The 14,834-nt window shown below is 58.4% G+C and overlaps 4 protein-coding genes across 4 annotated transcripts; all 4 read left to right on the top strand.

Moving 5' to 3' along the window:
• Positions 1–648: 648 nt before the first annotated feature.
• Positions 649–3,990, top strand: SLS55_006277 (uncharacterized protein; the record flags this gene model as incomplete). The annotated part of the gene is made up of 3 exons (XM_066777707.1): positions 649–1,146; positions 1,200–2,293; positions 2,346–3,990. The coding sequence occupies 3 exons, from the start codon at positions 649–651 to the stop codon at positions 3,988–3,990; spliced, it is 3,237 nt and encodes a 1,078-aa protein (XP_066631802.1).
• A 2,516-nt stretch (positions 3,991–6,506) lies between these two features.
• ACS2 (acetyl-coenzyme A synthetase 2) lies at positions 6,507–8,850 on the top strand (the record flags this gene model as incomplete). The annotated part of the gene is made up of 4 exons (XM_066777706.1): positions 6,507–6,586; positions 6,784–8,366; positions 8,415–8,689; positions 8,788–8,850. The coding sequence occupies 4 exons, from the start codon at positions 6,507–6,509 to the stop codon at positions 8,848–8,850; spliced, it is 2,001 nt and encodes a 666-aa protein (XP_066631801.1).
• An 877-nt stretch (positions 8,851–9,727) lies between these two features.
• SLS55_006275 (uncharacterized protein) lies at positions 9,728–12,239 on the top strand (the record flags this gene model as incomplete). The annotated part of the gene is made up of 2 exons (XM_066777705.1): positions 9,728–11,806; positions 11,859–12,239. 2 exons carry the CDS (start codon positions 9,728–9,730, stop codon positions 12,237–12,239), a joined length of 2,460 nt encoding a protein of 819 aa, XP_066631800.1.
• Positions 12,240–13,282: 1,043 nt separating this feature from the next.
• Positions 13,283–14,466, top strand: SLS55_006274 (uncharacterized protein; the record flags this gene model as incomplete). The annotated part of the gene is made up of 2 exons (XM_066777704.1): positions 13,283–13,291; positions 13,516–14,466. The coding sequence occupies 2 exons, from the start codon at positions 13,283–13,285 to the stop codon at positions 14,464–14,466; spliced, it is 960 nt and encodes a 319-aa protein (XP_066631799.1).
• Positions 14,467–14,834: the final 368 nt, after the last annotated feature.

Here is a 14,834-nt window from a genome sequence, read left to right as displayed (position 1 = left end):
GCGTGGCGGACGCCGAGGCAGGCTGCGTGTGCATGCAGAGCTGCGTGAGCTGGTGCTCGACGGTGGTACAGCACATAGGGCTGCAGGTGCAACACCAGCGGGGAAGGCGACGATGAATGACGATGATGATGATCGCCGCAGCAAAATGCGGAGGCTTCGGGGGTGTGTTCTTTCTTTGTTCGCGGCCCGTGCGACCCCTGAAGCAGGGCCTGTAGGGCCAACACCACGCGCTCACGCCGGCCTGCGCTCCGCAATTGTTTCCAGAAAACGGCGCGCCGCCTCCAGCTGCGCCAGCGGCGCCACCCAACAAGCTTTGTCGCTCCTTATACACTTTTCCTTCCGTCTCCGGTTTTCGTCTTCTTCGTGCCTGCCGCGCCCCGCCTGAAAACCGCGCCTGCCGCCGCTCTTACGTTTCCTTTTCGCGTCGTCCCACCCCTCCTGCCAAGTCAGAGCCACATTCCGCCAGCGCAGCCGCGCAACAACAACAGCAATTGGGGAGGAAGGCACGCTGCTGGCTGCACAAGTGGGGTCCTGAGATGCTGTGCGCCTATTCACACCGCATTCAGTTACCCACATCCACCTGGTATGAGCTGTACCGCGGAACGGACCATGTCCCGGATGGCGCACTCACCGCTCCATCAGACAGTTATGAACCCTGCCTTCCGGCTTGTCCCCGCCGCCTCGCCCTTTAGCAAATCCGGAACCCTCAGAGCCAGCTTCAGCAAGCCGAGCCGGTCCGACGACATGCTGTCGCTGCGCCAGGTTGTCGGTTCGACCATTAGCTCCGCCCTCGCCTTCGACAGCCTGCCCCACGAACGCCGAGTCGCCTTCACCGCGGGTGCGGCCGCCGTCGTCGCCACCATCGACGAGGATCACCGAGTTACCCAGCGATTCTTCCGCGCCCATCCCACCACCCAGGCCGTCTTTACGGCCTCGTCGGCCTACGGCAACCCAGCATCTCATGATGCTCGCAATCGCGGGGCCGTGTCTTCGCGCGATGCCGGTGTAGGCGCCTCTTTACATGGTTCAGCCGCGGGAGATTGGGCTGATTCGCCAGGTGGAAAGTCATCGTCAGCGAAAGAGCGCATAAAGGCTGCCACATGTGTAGCCTTCAGCGCGGATGGGAAGTACATCGCCGTCGGAGAGGTGAGGTCTGCCAGAATCAAGGGGGGCTACCCGAACGCTAACCCCTGGCCTAGACGGGATACAAACCCAGGATCTTGGTCTTCTCCACCGCCCCAGACGCGCCGGCCGAGACGCCCATCACCACCATATCCGAGCATAAGTTCGGCGTTCGGTGCATCTCATTCAGCCCTGACTGCAGGTACTTGGCCAGTTTAGGCGCCGCAAATGATGGCTTCCTGTATATCTGGAGCTTGAACCCCCGCACCGGTGCGGCAACTCTTCATGCAAGCAACAGGTGCACAAACCACATCAACAAGGTGGCGTGGCTTGGAAACAGCCTCGTCCTGGTGGGTACGCGACACGCCAAAGTCTGGCGCATTGACGAGGCAGAGCAGCATGTGCAAAGCAAGACGAAGCATCGCGAGGAGAACATTACTCTTCCTGGAAGGAATTGCATCTTGGGTTCCTTGGTCGAACAGAACTTCACCTCCATTGTAACCGTGTCTGACACAAAGGCACTTGTGTCAACGGAGAAAGGGGATGTTTGCCTCCTTGATGACTCGGACCGCGCCCAACGGCTGTTCAAAGTAGCTTCTGCGGACTTTGGAATCTCAGCGCTGGCAGCTGATTCCAACGGCATCTTGCACATTGCTGGTATCAATGGCGACATGACGACCATGGAGATCAGCAAGTTGCTCGATACCGCACCGCCCCCTTCGCCAACTTCGCGAGACGAGTCACCTCCTGGATCGCCCCCGCGATCGCCAACGAGCCCTAAGTTCCACCACGAGTCACCCTTCATCATCGCCATGGCACCCATCGGCGATCTTTTGGTGACGGTGGACTCCAGGAAGGCTATCCGCCTTCTGGAAGTTGGCACGGATGGTGACACATCCACCAACAAAACTGTCCAACAGCTGCCCGCTCAGGGTGACGCTGTGTTGGGCGTCCACTCCCTTCCCCTCTCTAATTCTTTTGATGCATCTTTTGTTACTTGGTCTGCAGACGGCCTCATTAAATTCTGGGCTCCGGACGGAACCGAAAAGGGTGACATCAAAGTGCACTTGGCTCAGCTCGAGAATTGCGAAGAGGTCAACGAGCTTAGGACCATTGAACCTTCGCCTCATGTCGGCTTCGTCGCCACTGGAGACAGATACGGCGTCCTGAGGTATGTTTCCTTCCTCGCCCAATTTATCAACCCCTCCTAACTCCAAAATCAGCATCATCGACGCCAAGACCGGCAAGTGCACCTTCAGCCTGAAGGCTCACGGAAGCGAGATCACGGATATTGAGATCCACGAGGGTGACACCCCGTTGATCGTCACCTCTGCACGGGATCGGACCGTTCAAGTCTTCCAAAAGAGTGGTGACGCTTGGGATCTCCTGCAGACTCTGGATGAGCATGCAAGTGCCGTCACCGGCGTCCTTTTCTCCAAGGACGGAGCACACCTTCTTTCTTGTTCCACGGACCGCACGGTGGTCGTGCGAGACTTTATGACTAGGGAAGAGGATGGGGCTGTTTTGAAAGCATTCATCATCGCTCGTACCATCACTCTGAAGACTTCACCCGTCTCCATGGCCTTCGATGCGGAGAATGACAACGTCCTTGTGGTTTCAACCACCGACCGGCAGGTTCAGAAGTACGATATCACTTCAGGCCAACTCGTTGGCACCTTCAAGTCGGCGGATGCAGACGGTGGTGAAGCTGTGGTCCTCTCTGACCTAGTGCATTTTACCAACTCGAGGGGTCAGGGGGTGATCGCCGGTGTGTCCAGCACCGACAAGTCTGTCCGAATCTATGAGGAGAACGGAAATCTCCTTGGCCGTGACTGGGGGCACACCGAAGGTGTTACGGACATTGCATTGATCTCCCTTAATGGCGGGGAAGGTGATGCCGACCAGAAGGGTTTGGTGACCGTCGCAGTCGATGGCACGATCTTCATCTGGAACTTGGACTTTAAGCCGCCACTTTCGCGTTCATCCTCCTATGACGCTGCTAAGAACATGGACTTGGCGGGCGTTTCGGCTCCGAGCAAGGACCTGCTATCAAGCCGACCACCCATCAGGCGTGTCCTGTCTCAATCCGAGCTCGCCAAGTATCAGCGTTCTGGTGACGACGAGGCAGGCACTCCCACAGGCAGCAGATCTCCGACGGGCTCACTGCGCAAGAAGTCGTCCAAGCTGTCGCTTCACGGGGGTTCCACACCGAAGTTGGACCCTTCCCCAGTGTCCAAAGAACAACACTCGACGCACGGTTCAAGCAGCCGGAGACATGCCCGCAGCAACCGATCGCCCTCGCCGCCAAGCCCGACATTGAAGCACGCTCACGCTGCGTCAGGCAGCCCCAAGGTGTCGCACCACAGCCCGAAGGGCTCGCATCACACGCTGCGCAGACCCTCGTTCGGGTCCTCTCGCTCCAAAACTCGCAGCAATCAGAACTTGCGCGATTCGTCTGGTCTGGCCGCAGCTGCGAGCGACCTGAGCAAGAGTTTGAGGCTGTTCAGGAAGAGGCTCGGGACCAGTCAGGACAAGCTGCCTGCGGAGGCGCAGAAGGAGCTGGAACGCGAATTGCGCATCACATCGAGCGCTCTTGGGGACAAGGGGAAGGAAATCAGGCACTCTTCCTCGTCGGAAGGTAGGGCTGAGGCGAAGAACGAAGCGAAGAGCGAGGCGAAGAGTGACACAATAGACGAGGCGTCTATGGCGAAGCTGCTGGATCAGTACTCGGAGCGTTTGGTTCAGCTTCTGGATCGCAGGATCGATAAGAGCGTGCAGAAGCACGTCAGGCAGCTGAGCCAGGGGTCTGTTTCCGGCAGAAGGGACAGCGATGACGTCGATGCGGCGGCGGCCGAAGATACCGAATAAGGAAGCGTTGGGTGCCGAGGATGAACCAAAAATGGCAATCGGATGAACGGGACCTTTCGGAACGGGGTCTGGGGGATGGAGCTCGGGGAACTCTGGGGGATATTGGGGGACAATCTCAAATTACCGACTCTCCATTCGTGGAGCGGGCATTTTTCTAGCGTTGGCGTTGGACTGGGCGCAGGGACCTGGGGAAGCACATGACTATCTCCGGTGTTTTGGTATCACCTACGGACACGGGCTGTCGAGGGAAAGCAGAGAGGATATTTGGCATTGTTATTTGTGTCTTGGGATGATCAAAAGACGCGGTTTCAGGGCTGGGTCGACTTTATTGGGCATTCCTTTCTGCATATACCCGTCGCTTGGAGAATACTTTTATTGGCGTCTTCCTTTAAACTCTCTCCCGGTGCTGCTGTCCACGTGTCCGGGTCCTGCCGATAGGTAGTGCCCACGTGAGCACGTGAAGGCCAATTGCAGGTCCCGCTTTAAGGTTGCTCCCGTCGTCCGAAGCCGGGCGAGTTGCTTCTGCTTATCTGGGCCGACGCGGTTGGCTGCGATTCCGCAAAGGGCAGTTGAAGCAGACAGAGATCTAGATGTACGTAGATGTAGAATTAGAAATAATGCAAAGCAGATAGACGCTCCGACACTACCCACGAAAGTAAGGTAACATCTCTGACGAGGCATGGTCGGGTCAATTCTTTTGCAATCCGCTGTGCCCCGACATCGAGTAAGCAACAATGCGCACACGCTCACACGACGTCGCGCGATGGTGGCAGCGGAACGATGCGGTTTTTTCTACCTGCGCGGCAATGGAAGGCACCTGTGGCGATCGTGCAGCTTACCCCGGTCGGACGAGAGTAAGCTTTGGTGCATGCTTCTCCCAACAATTCTTCTTTGCGACTCTCACGACAGCAGACCGATGCAACACAAACGACGCCCTATGCTAGTGAGCATGGCTCGACCGGCCTGTACATCGCCATTCCTGGCTACGCCGTACCCTGTCGCCGTCGCAGTTGCCCCTTGATTTGCGCCTTAACCAGGCAATTGATCTCTGTGTCTCGGTCCTTGTGCTCCCCGGGGTGACTGAGTCGAGCCACGCTCACACGGGGTTGGTTTGGTTCTATTGAGGTGGTGCGTTGGTGCTACGCGGAGAGGGGCCGCAGTCTACCACAGTAGTACTGCCCGCTTCCGCGGGGCAGATCATGCACAATAGCAGAAGCTGTGCTGGAAGGGGAGCAGAGCGCGAGTCGCGGCACGCAGCAGGGGTGCGGAGATGCACAGAACGCCCGAGCGCAGGTGCCGCTTGCCTTCTCTGCGAGCGCCGTGCGTGCATGCTGGGCGTTCTGTCGCGATCGGCTGAATTGAATTGCGCGTCGGTTGGGGGCCGACAGCTCGCGTTCAATCAAAATGTTGTGCTAGAAGAAGGATCAGTTAGGAGCTCCGAGGTGTGTGGATCAGCGGCACGGTTGGGAGCGAGCTAAAATGCAGGGTGCCTGCAGGCCCGTGGGGACCTTCTCTGCGGTTGTGATGAAGCGGCACTGCAGCCGTCGCAGGCCTGATGATTGACTGACGACCGCAGTCCCAACCGCAGGGCGCGCATCTGCGGCTCCGGCCATGGGCGCTCGGCCGCGAACTTGGGCCGAGGAGAGGGCCTGCTGGCAGCGGCATGGCCACGACAACCACCACTGGCGGAGCGTGCGAAATAAGCATCCGGCAATTTAAGCGCGTGCAGGTGGATGGTGGGGCGCAGGCAGTGGGTAGCTGCGGCCGTGCCCTTGGGCCGGAGGTGCGACAGCGGCGGAGCGCAGCAGTGGCAGCTTGGCCACAGCCGGAGCAGAGGAATCGCATGGCTGGACGCACGCAGCCAGAGGCCCGCGACCCGAGGAAATGGGCTGGGAGCCGAGACCGCCTGCGCTGTGCCGCGCCGGGCCTGGTGACGTCTGGGGCAGGCGATTGGCGTGCCTTCACGTCGCGGGCTAAGGGAACGCCCATCCTCCCAAGCTTTCCCCCGCACTTCACGACTTGCAATCCGGACCCTAGACGTGCTCATTCGCCGCGGCGGAGCGAGCTGAGCCCAGTGCTGCCTGATGTATAAGGGCGCGGCTTCCCCAGATTCTGCTCTGCGCAAGAGATCTCCGTCTGCTTGAGTCCGCGCCGCAGCTCCAGTCTTGCGCCAGCCCACCTGCACCTTTGCAACCCACCCTGTCCGCGCTCCTCTTACCCGAATCACTGCGCGTGTCCACCGTCGTGCCACGGCGCCTCATTTAAACGCGCCGCCCGCCCCATTGATCTTGTCCCAAAGCTTCTCCCTCAGCCCGCCCAAATCCTTCTGCAGCCGCCTACATAAGCCGGCGCAACCCCACCACACTCGCCCCTCCTCCTTCGACCAGTCCTCCAGCGCTCTCCTACGCTCCCTCTTCGCCGGACAACACACCAAGCCGCTTAGACCGCGCCAGCGCCGGCGCCAGCCTAGTCCTCATACCACTTTCTCCCTCCTCCACCGCCCCAACTCACGCGCTATGTCCGAAGGCGCAACCAAGCCCGTCGTGGCCGAGGCCCACGAGGTCGACACTTTCCACATCCCAGAGGCCTTCCACAAGTGAGTAGCCCACCTATGCATCCACGCGCAGCTCCGAAACCGCCATGCCCACGCCAAAGGCCGAGTTTCGGCCAACGGCGGGGCAGCGATTTGACCCCGCGCTCGGCCCCTCTCAACATCTTTGACATTTTCCCCATCGGAGAGCGAGCTCACGCGACGCGGCTCCTGCGGTAACGCGCTGCTGACAACCAAGCCAGGAAGCACCCGAGCAAACCGCACCTCGACAACCTTGACCACTACAAGCAGTTGTACAAGGAATCGATCGAGAAGCCGCACAAGTTCTGGGGGGAGCGGGCGCGCGAGCTTCTGACTTGGGATCGCGACTTCCAGACCGTCCACTCCGGCAGCTTTGCCAACGGCGACAACGCCTGGTTCCTCGAGGGCCGCCTCAATGCCTCGTACAACTGCGTTGATCGCCATGCCATCGCGACCCCCGACAAGCCCGCCATCATCTACGAGGCCGATGAGTACAATGAGGGTCGCACCATCACCTACAGCGAGCTGCTGCGCGAGGTGTCGAAGCTGGCCTACGTGCTGAAGCAGATGGGCGTCCAGAAGGGTGACACTGTTGCGCTGTACCTGCCCATGATTCCCGAAGCTCTCATCTCCTTCCTCGCCTGCTCGCGTATCGGCGCCGTCCACTCGGTCATCTTCGCCGGCTTCTCCTCCGACTCGCTGCGCGACCGCATCGTCGACGCCAAGTCCAAGGTCATCATCACCACAGACGAGGGCAGGCGCGGTGGCAAGGTTATTGGCACCAAGAAGATCGTGGACGAGGCGCTGAAGCAGTGCCCCGACGTCTCGCACTGCTTGGTGTACAAGCGCACCGGCTCCGAGGTGCCGTGGACCCAGGGCCGCGACTACTGGTGGCACGAGGAGGTTGAGAAGTACCCGGCCTACATTGCTCCCGAGCCCATGGCTTCGGAAGACCCGCTCTTCCTGCTCTACACCAGTGGTTCGACTGGAAAGCCCAAGGGTGTCATGCACACTACTGCAGGCTACCTGCTTGGCGCCGCGATGACGGGCAAGTACGTCTTCGACATCCACCCCAGCGACGTTTTCTTCTGCGGTGGTGACGTTGGTTGGATTACCGGCCACACGTATGTGGTGTACGCGCCGCTGCTGCTCGGTGTCGCGACGGTTGTCTTCGAGGGTACCCCTGCCTACCCTGACTTCTCCCGCTACTGGGATGTTGTTGAGAAGTATGGCGTTACGCAGTTTTACGTTGCGCCCACCGCGCTGAGATTGCTGAAGCGTGCCGGTGACCACCATGTGAAGCACCAGATGAAGAACCTGAGAGTGCTGGGCTCCGTCGGTGAGCCCATCGCGTCCGAGGTGTGGAAGTGGTACTTCGAGGTTGTCGGTAAGGAGGAGTCGCACATCGTCGACACGTACTGGCAGACCGAGACCGGCTCCCACGTTATCACGCCGCTCGGCGGCATCACCCCCACCAAGCCCGGTAGCGCTTCGCTTCCCTTCTTCGGTATCGAGCCCGCTATCATTGACCCTGTGTCCGGCGAGGAGATCCACGGCAACGATGTTGAGGGTGTTCTGGCATTCAAGCAGCCCTGGCCCAGCATGGCAAGGACCGTCTGGGGTGCCCACAAGCGTTACAGGGATACTTACCTGAACGTGTACAAGGGGTACTACTTCACGGGCGATGGTGCAGGCCGTGACCACGAGGGCTACTACTGGATCCGTGGCCGTGTCGATGATGTCGTGAACGTTTCGGGTCACCGTCTGTCGACGGCCGAGATTGAGGCTGCCCTCATCGAGCATCGTAAGTACCATTGCGACCAATGAAAGACAGCTGCTAACCTGTCCGCAGACTCTGTTGCTGAGGCCGCTGTCGTTGGCATCCACGACGAGCTTACCGGCCAGGCGGTCAATGCATTTGTTGCGCTCAAGGAGGGCAATGGCTCGAACGATCAAACGAAGAAGGACCTCATCCTGCAGGTCCGGAAATCCATTGGCCCGTTCGCCGCGCCCAAGGCTGTCTTCGTCGTGCCAGATCTCCCCAAGACGCGATCAGGCAAGATCATGCGCCGCATCTTGCGGAAGATCTTGGCTGGCGAGGAGGACCAACTTGGCGACACTTCAACGGTAAGTTTACTCAGCAACTGGAACCCTTTCCGCAAGCCAAGCTCGTTGTACGCGCGGCTCCGGATGACTCGGCTCTTTTACTAATGCTTGGCATGCAGCTGTCGGATCCATCGATTGTCGACAAGATTATCGAAACGGTGCACCAGAGCAAGAAGAAATGAACGATTCCCCACTTCACGACCTGACGGATACGGTAATATCGCAAGTAGCAGCGGACTTTAGATAACGCAGTCGGATGTTTCCACAGAGGCTGTGCAAGCGGCGGGCGTCCGTGTTTCTGTTTTACGAGTGGCGTTGAGAAGCAAGGTCGACACAAGGGGGTGTCCCGTCCCCGGGTTTGGACGGCAGTCATGTGCGGTCTCCCGCCGGGCCTGAGCGATAGGTAATGGTTCCATTTGGCGACACATTGTGTCACGTCGTCACATGAGCAAGGAGGGAGCAGCTAGCTACCTATGAATTTTCAAAGCGAAGAATCAAGAGGCCATTCTGAATCAAAGGGGGTGTCGTGTTTGCGTAATTTGTGAAGCGAAATGGGTCTGTCTGGACTCTGGAACGCGGGCGTCGCAGCGCCGGCGGAGGGCTAAGCGCGGCGGCCACAGGCTCCTGGGCGCTGACAATGTTTTTTCCCATGGATGATGGCGCGAACGCGCGGGGAGAGCGGTTGAGACAGTCGATTCGACGAGCGTGAGATGCACAGCCCCCGCCGCGCGCAGCGGGACTGCGGCGTTAAGATAGCCGTCGCCGGGCAACGAGACAAATGTTGGGGGGCTGGCGGAAACCAGTGCGGAGTCTGCGACCCTAGGCACGCCAAGCCGACTTGGCTGCTGCACTGCCTTCTCTTTGCCGTCATCCATGACCTCCAGCCGCTCGCCTCGCAACACCTCGTGTTGTCTTATACGTCCCGACCCTGACGGCCTTGCCTGTCGCTCGTTCTCTTCGACAACCACACTGCAATCATCGCACAGCATCTCTTCGCTCGCTCTGCGATTCAGCCGCTCGCTGTGATCGCCGCTTTCGGCCGTTCCTAACCCCACGGCCATGCGCCTCTTCCGCTCCGCCGCCGCGGCGGTTGCGTCGTGCGCTTGGACGGCAGTCGTCGTCATCCCCACCCTCTTCGACTCTGTCCACGCAAGCTCAGTGGCTCGAAACCCACTCACGGCCCTCGAGGTCCTCCGCAACCCCGCGATTCATACATACAATAGCCGCGTTACCGCCCTGTCGGAATTCGACCTTACCTTCGACCTCTTCAACGACCAGCGTGTGCGCCTCGCCCTGGAGCCTAACCATGACATTATCGCAGAGGGCGCAACAATTGAATACCTCGGCGCCGACGGCGAGGTTACCCGTCGTGAAACCATCGACCGGCTAGATCACAAGGTCTACAAGGGCCGCGCCTGGGTCAGGAGAGGCGACTCCAAATGGGTGGACAAGGGTTGGGCTCGCCTCACCGTCCACCGCGACGGCAAGCATCCTCTCTTTGAGGGTGTCTTCAGCGTGGATCACGACCATCATCACGTGCATATGGCCTCCAGCTACCGCGCGACCAAGCACCTTCTGGATCCGGAGCTGGAGCCGGCCGACGACGAGTACATGGTCGTATGGAGGGATTCGGATATCTCGGAAACGAGCTACGACCACGAACGCCAGGAGTTGCGCCGCGACCTGGACTCGGAATTGGCGTGCCATTCGGACAGGCTGGAATTCAACATGAACATGGACCATCCCGTCTATGGCCGGATGCTGAAGCGCGAGGAGGGCTTCTGGAGCACCCCAATCAGCTCGCTTTTCTCCAAGCGTCAGCTCGACTCTACCCCTGGATCTGGAAATTCGGCAGGTGTTAATTTGGCGTCTACCATCGGATCGACGTCCGGTTGCCCCACTGCACGCAAGGTCGCTCTGGTCGGCGTCGCCACCGATTGCACATACACTCAAACCTTCAATTCCACGGAATCCGCTAGGGCCAACGTGATCAACGTCATGAACTCCGCTTCTGACCTCTACGAATCAACGTTCAACATTACTTTGGGCCTCCAGAATTTAACCGTGAGCGAGGCAAGCTGTCCCGGAACTCCCCCGCAGAGCACCCAATGGAACCAGGACTGCTCCGACAGCGTCACTATCCAGGACCGCTTGAACTTGTTCTCTGAATGGAGAGGCGCAAGGCAGGATACGAATTCTCACTGGACGCTCTTGACCAACTGCCCTACGGGCCAGGCCGTTGGCCTTGCTTGGCTTGGACAGGCGTGTGTGCAGGGATCGATGGGTGAGAACTCGACTAGTGGCAGCGAGACAGTTGCGGGTGCCAATGTTGTTGCGCGGACGAACACCGAGTGGCAGGTCGTTGCCCACGAGACGGGTCATACTTTTGGTGCTGTGCACGATTGCACTTCCCAGACTTGTTCCGACAGCAATACCGTCAGTTCTCAGCAATGTTGTCCGCTCAGCTCCAGCACCTGCGATGCTGGTGAGCAATTCATCATGAACCCGTCTACTGCCAGCGGTATCACCAAGTTCTCGGCATGCTCCATCGGGAACATCTGCAGCGCCATGGGCCGCAACAGCGTCAAGTCGAACTGCCTGACAAACAACAGAGGCGTGACTACCATTTCCGGTCAACAATGTGGTAACGGCATCGTTGAGGAAGGCGAAGATTGCGATTGTGGTGGCACGGATGGCTGTGGAGACAACTCGTGCTGCAATCCCACCACCTGCAAGTTCCAAAACAATGCCGTCTGCGATGATGCCAACGAAGACTGCTGCAACAACTGCCAGTTTGCATCGTCCAGCATTGTGTGTCGCGAGTCAACTGGTGACTGCGACCCCGAAGAGAAATGCACGGGCGATTCGCCGTACTGTCCGGCGGACCAGCATTCTGATGACGGCACCGGCTGTGGCGACGGGTTGAAGTGCGCCAGCGGCCAATGTACCAGCCGGAACCAACAGTGCCAGTCCGCACTGGGAGCATATACTCAGGGATCCAACGACACGTACGCCTGCGATAGCAACACGTGTGTTATCAGCTGCTCCAGCCCGGAATTTCCCAATGGGGTCTGCTATAGCTTGCAGCAAAACTTCCTGGACGGCACGGAGTGCGGCGGCGGTGGAAAGTGTGACAATGTAAGTCATTTGCCAGGATCCCCTGATGTAGGTTTTTCTAACTCGTTTGCAGGGTCGTTGCTCTGGGTCCGATGTCGGCAAAGAAATTGGCAACTGGATCAGCCGGAACAAGGGCATCGTCATTGGCGTGTGCGTTGCCATCGGCGTTCTGCTTCTCCTCTCCATACTTGGTTGCATTACTCGCAGCTGTCGCCGCCGTCGCATGCGGGCTCGCGCCAAAGCTGCCGCCGCAGCCGCACCCTGGCCTGGCGCAAACGCGGGCAGGCCCCCACCTCCTCGCGTGCCTCCGCCGTGGGCCCCTGGCAACCACAACATGAGCATGAACCCGAACGAGAGCCAACAACCTTTCATGGCACCGCACCCGCCTCAAGGTGGCGCCTGGTACGGGCCCCCGCCTCCGGCGTACAGCGGTCCGCCTGTCAGGTACGCATGAGATGGTTGAAAGACGTCTCAAGAGAGAGCGCAGTACACTTCGCAGAAACGTTGGCTTTAATTTTTGCGTAAATAATCTCTTGGGGTTAATCTTGCACCATGCCCGGTCACGAATCTTCTTGTCCACACCATTACCTGCATAGCCTCTGCTACCTCATCATTATTGGAGTTCTGGTTTATTCTGTTGTTCTATTGGCTGCAGAAAGAATAAGACTTCGTTCTTGTCTGTTGTTTTTTCCCCACAAAGAGCATGTACTACTCATCCGGGACCGGTGGTTACCAGCGATCATATCCTTAACGACGCATCGCCGCGTGGATGGAGAGAAGCGAGGAGTGCAGCGACCGCCTATAGCTGCGTTGGACGTCACCTGCGGAGACGCGCGGCCCCATCGACTAAGATAAGAGGGATGTTTCTCGCTCATCAGCTTACGGTGCTGATGCGGGGGGCCGTTATTCCAGTGTCAGTGTGTTGGTGGGAAAGCTAAGCTCTTTCGTCATTTGGGAGGCATTTTGGGGGGATCTCTTGTTTCTGTTTTGGGCATAGCATTGTGGTTATTTTTGGGCATGGGATCTTGTGGGGAAAAGCAGGGGTTGCGGGAATCGGATAGGGTGTATTGTTTATACAGCTGGTAGGACGAATACCCACTCGTAAGAGGACTATGGACATGGAATTTTTACTTCTTGGTCTCACGTTTTGCAGTTCAATGCTGATGATGAAACTAGAAGCGATTGCTGATTAGTCTGATTAGTGCGCAGGAATGCGAGGGTCCATGTGGCGTTCAAGATGGAAACAGATGGAAATGTCCGAGCAACGTCAGGCCATGAGTGCAGCAACAACCCGGTAGTTTGATGCTGCACAAAGCCGTTGCAAGCTGCAGGGCTGTGAAACGTAGCAAAGAGATGAAACTGCCGAGCAGCCGATCGGCGAATGTGATAAGATGCCATATCGTGGATTCTTCCTATCGTATGATGATCCAAGGGGAAACTTCGACCCTTACCCGAATTGGCTGGTCCAGGACGCACCTATCCGCTGCTCGACTAGCTATGTATCTAGTTTCCCGGGCCCCAAATCATACAAGTAGCAAACCCCGCTCTTCTCCTTCTCCTCGCCCTCGCCCTCGCCCTCTTTCCTTTGCAGACGATTCCAGTTGCTCTCCAAACAAATTCCTCAATCTCACCCTCGCTTCAGCTCGTCATCCACCGCACCAGAACAGGTACAGACATCTCGGAGGGTGTTGCGACTGTTATGTCTAGGCTGCTTTTAACCTCGTGCATAGTGTTCATCTATAAACATGTCCGACTACGAGTGTGATACTTGTGATAGGCAATTTGCAAGCCAGCGCGCCTGCAATCAGCACATGGACGCCCTCGACCACCACGACACCCGTTCCAAGTGCGACGAGTGTCCACGCCGTTTCAACACCTGGCGTGCTTGCAAGCAGCACATGGACGCTACCAACCATTGGATCTGGAAGTATGGTTGCGAGACTTGCTCATACCGCTTCACAACGCAGTGGGCGGCCAACGAGCACATGGCAGACAAAAACCACTGGTCCTACCCCTACGACTGTGACACCTGCAACTACGCCTTCCGCTCCGAAGACGCCCGTGACGACCACCAGCAAGACAAGGGCCATTACAAGCACCTCCACTGCAAGGACTGCGACAGGTACTTCCAGAACGAAAACAACCTGCGCCAGCACCGCAACTCGCGCGTCCACCGCGGCGCCGAGGTCAAGTGCCCCTTTTGCACGACCGGCTTCACCACCGCCTCGGGCGTCTCCCACCACCTGGAGATGGGCTCCTGCCCCAATGCGCGCAACCTCGACCGCAACGTCATCCACCAAACCCTCCGCCAGCGCGACCCCAACGGCGTCTTCACCGAGCGCCTGCTCGAGTGGACCGAGCCGGCCGACCGCAACGCGCAGTGGGACCCGTCGAGCGCGTGGAACGGCGTCAACGGCTACACATGCTACGTGTGCTACAAGGTCTTCGGCACCCCGGCCGGCCTGAACGCACACGTCCGCAGCCCCGTCCACCAGGCGCCGCTGTACCACTGCCCGAACAAGCGCGGCACCTGCGGCGGCCGGAAGTTCCCCACCCTGGCCGCGCTGTTCAACCACCTCGAGAGCCAGACGTGCAACTTCATCCGCTTCGAGGCCGTGCAGAAGAGTGTCAACAGCTTCTTGTCGGTGGGCAGCGCGAGGGCTATCGAGTTCGCCATGTAGGGGGTGGCACCACACACATTCTGGTGTTGAGAAAATACTTGCGAGGAAGTCTAAGTTTTGATATGTTGCTCCACATGTGCGAGGCCTCCCTTCCGCACTCTACTACGGTGGAGGTCGTTTTGGAAAGAGAGAGATTTGATACCCCGCGGGAACGGCAAAGTTACGGTTTCTTTGGAAGTCGACGTCGGAAAATACCCTTATGTGAGTTATGGCAATGTCAAATAGGCGCCGCAATGATTTGGATTTTATCCTGCAACATCAGGTCTGGATATGGTGTAAGGAACGGTAAATTCTCTGTAGCTGTACTATGAAGTGGGCATCGATAGCTTTCAAGGTAATAGAAGATGATCACCACTGCTTACTTTCAT

Source organism: Diplodia seriata (assembly GCF_021436955.1).
Source record: "Diplodia seriata strain FDS-637 chromosome Unknown scaffold_6, whole genome shotgun sequence".
NCBI lineage: Eukaryota > Fungi > Ascomycota > Dothideomycetes > Botryosphaeriales > Botryosphaeriaceae > Diplodia > Diplodia seriata.
Note: the sequence above shows the minus strand (reverse complement) of the source record. Positions and strands in the feature narration are given on the sequence as shown.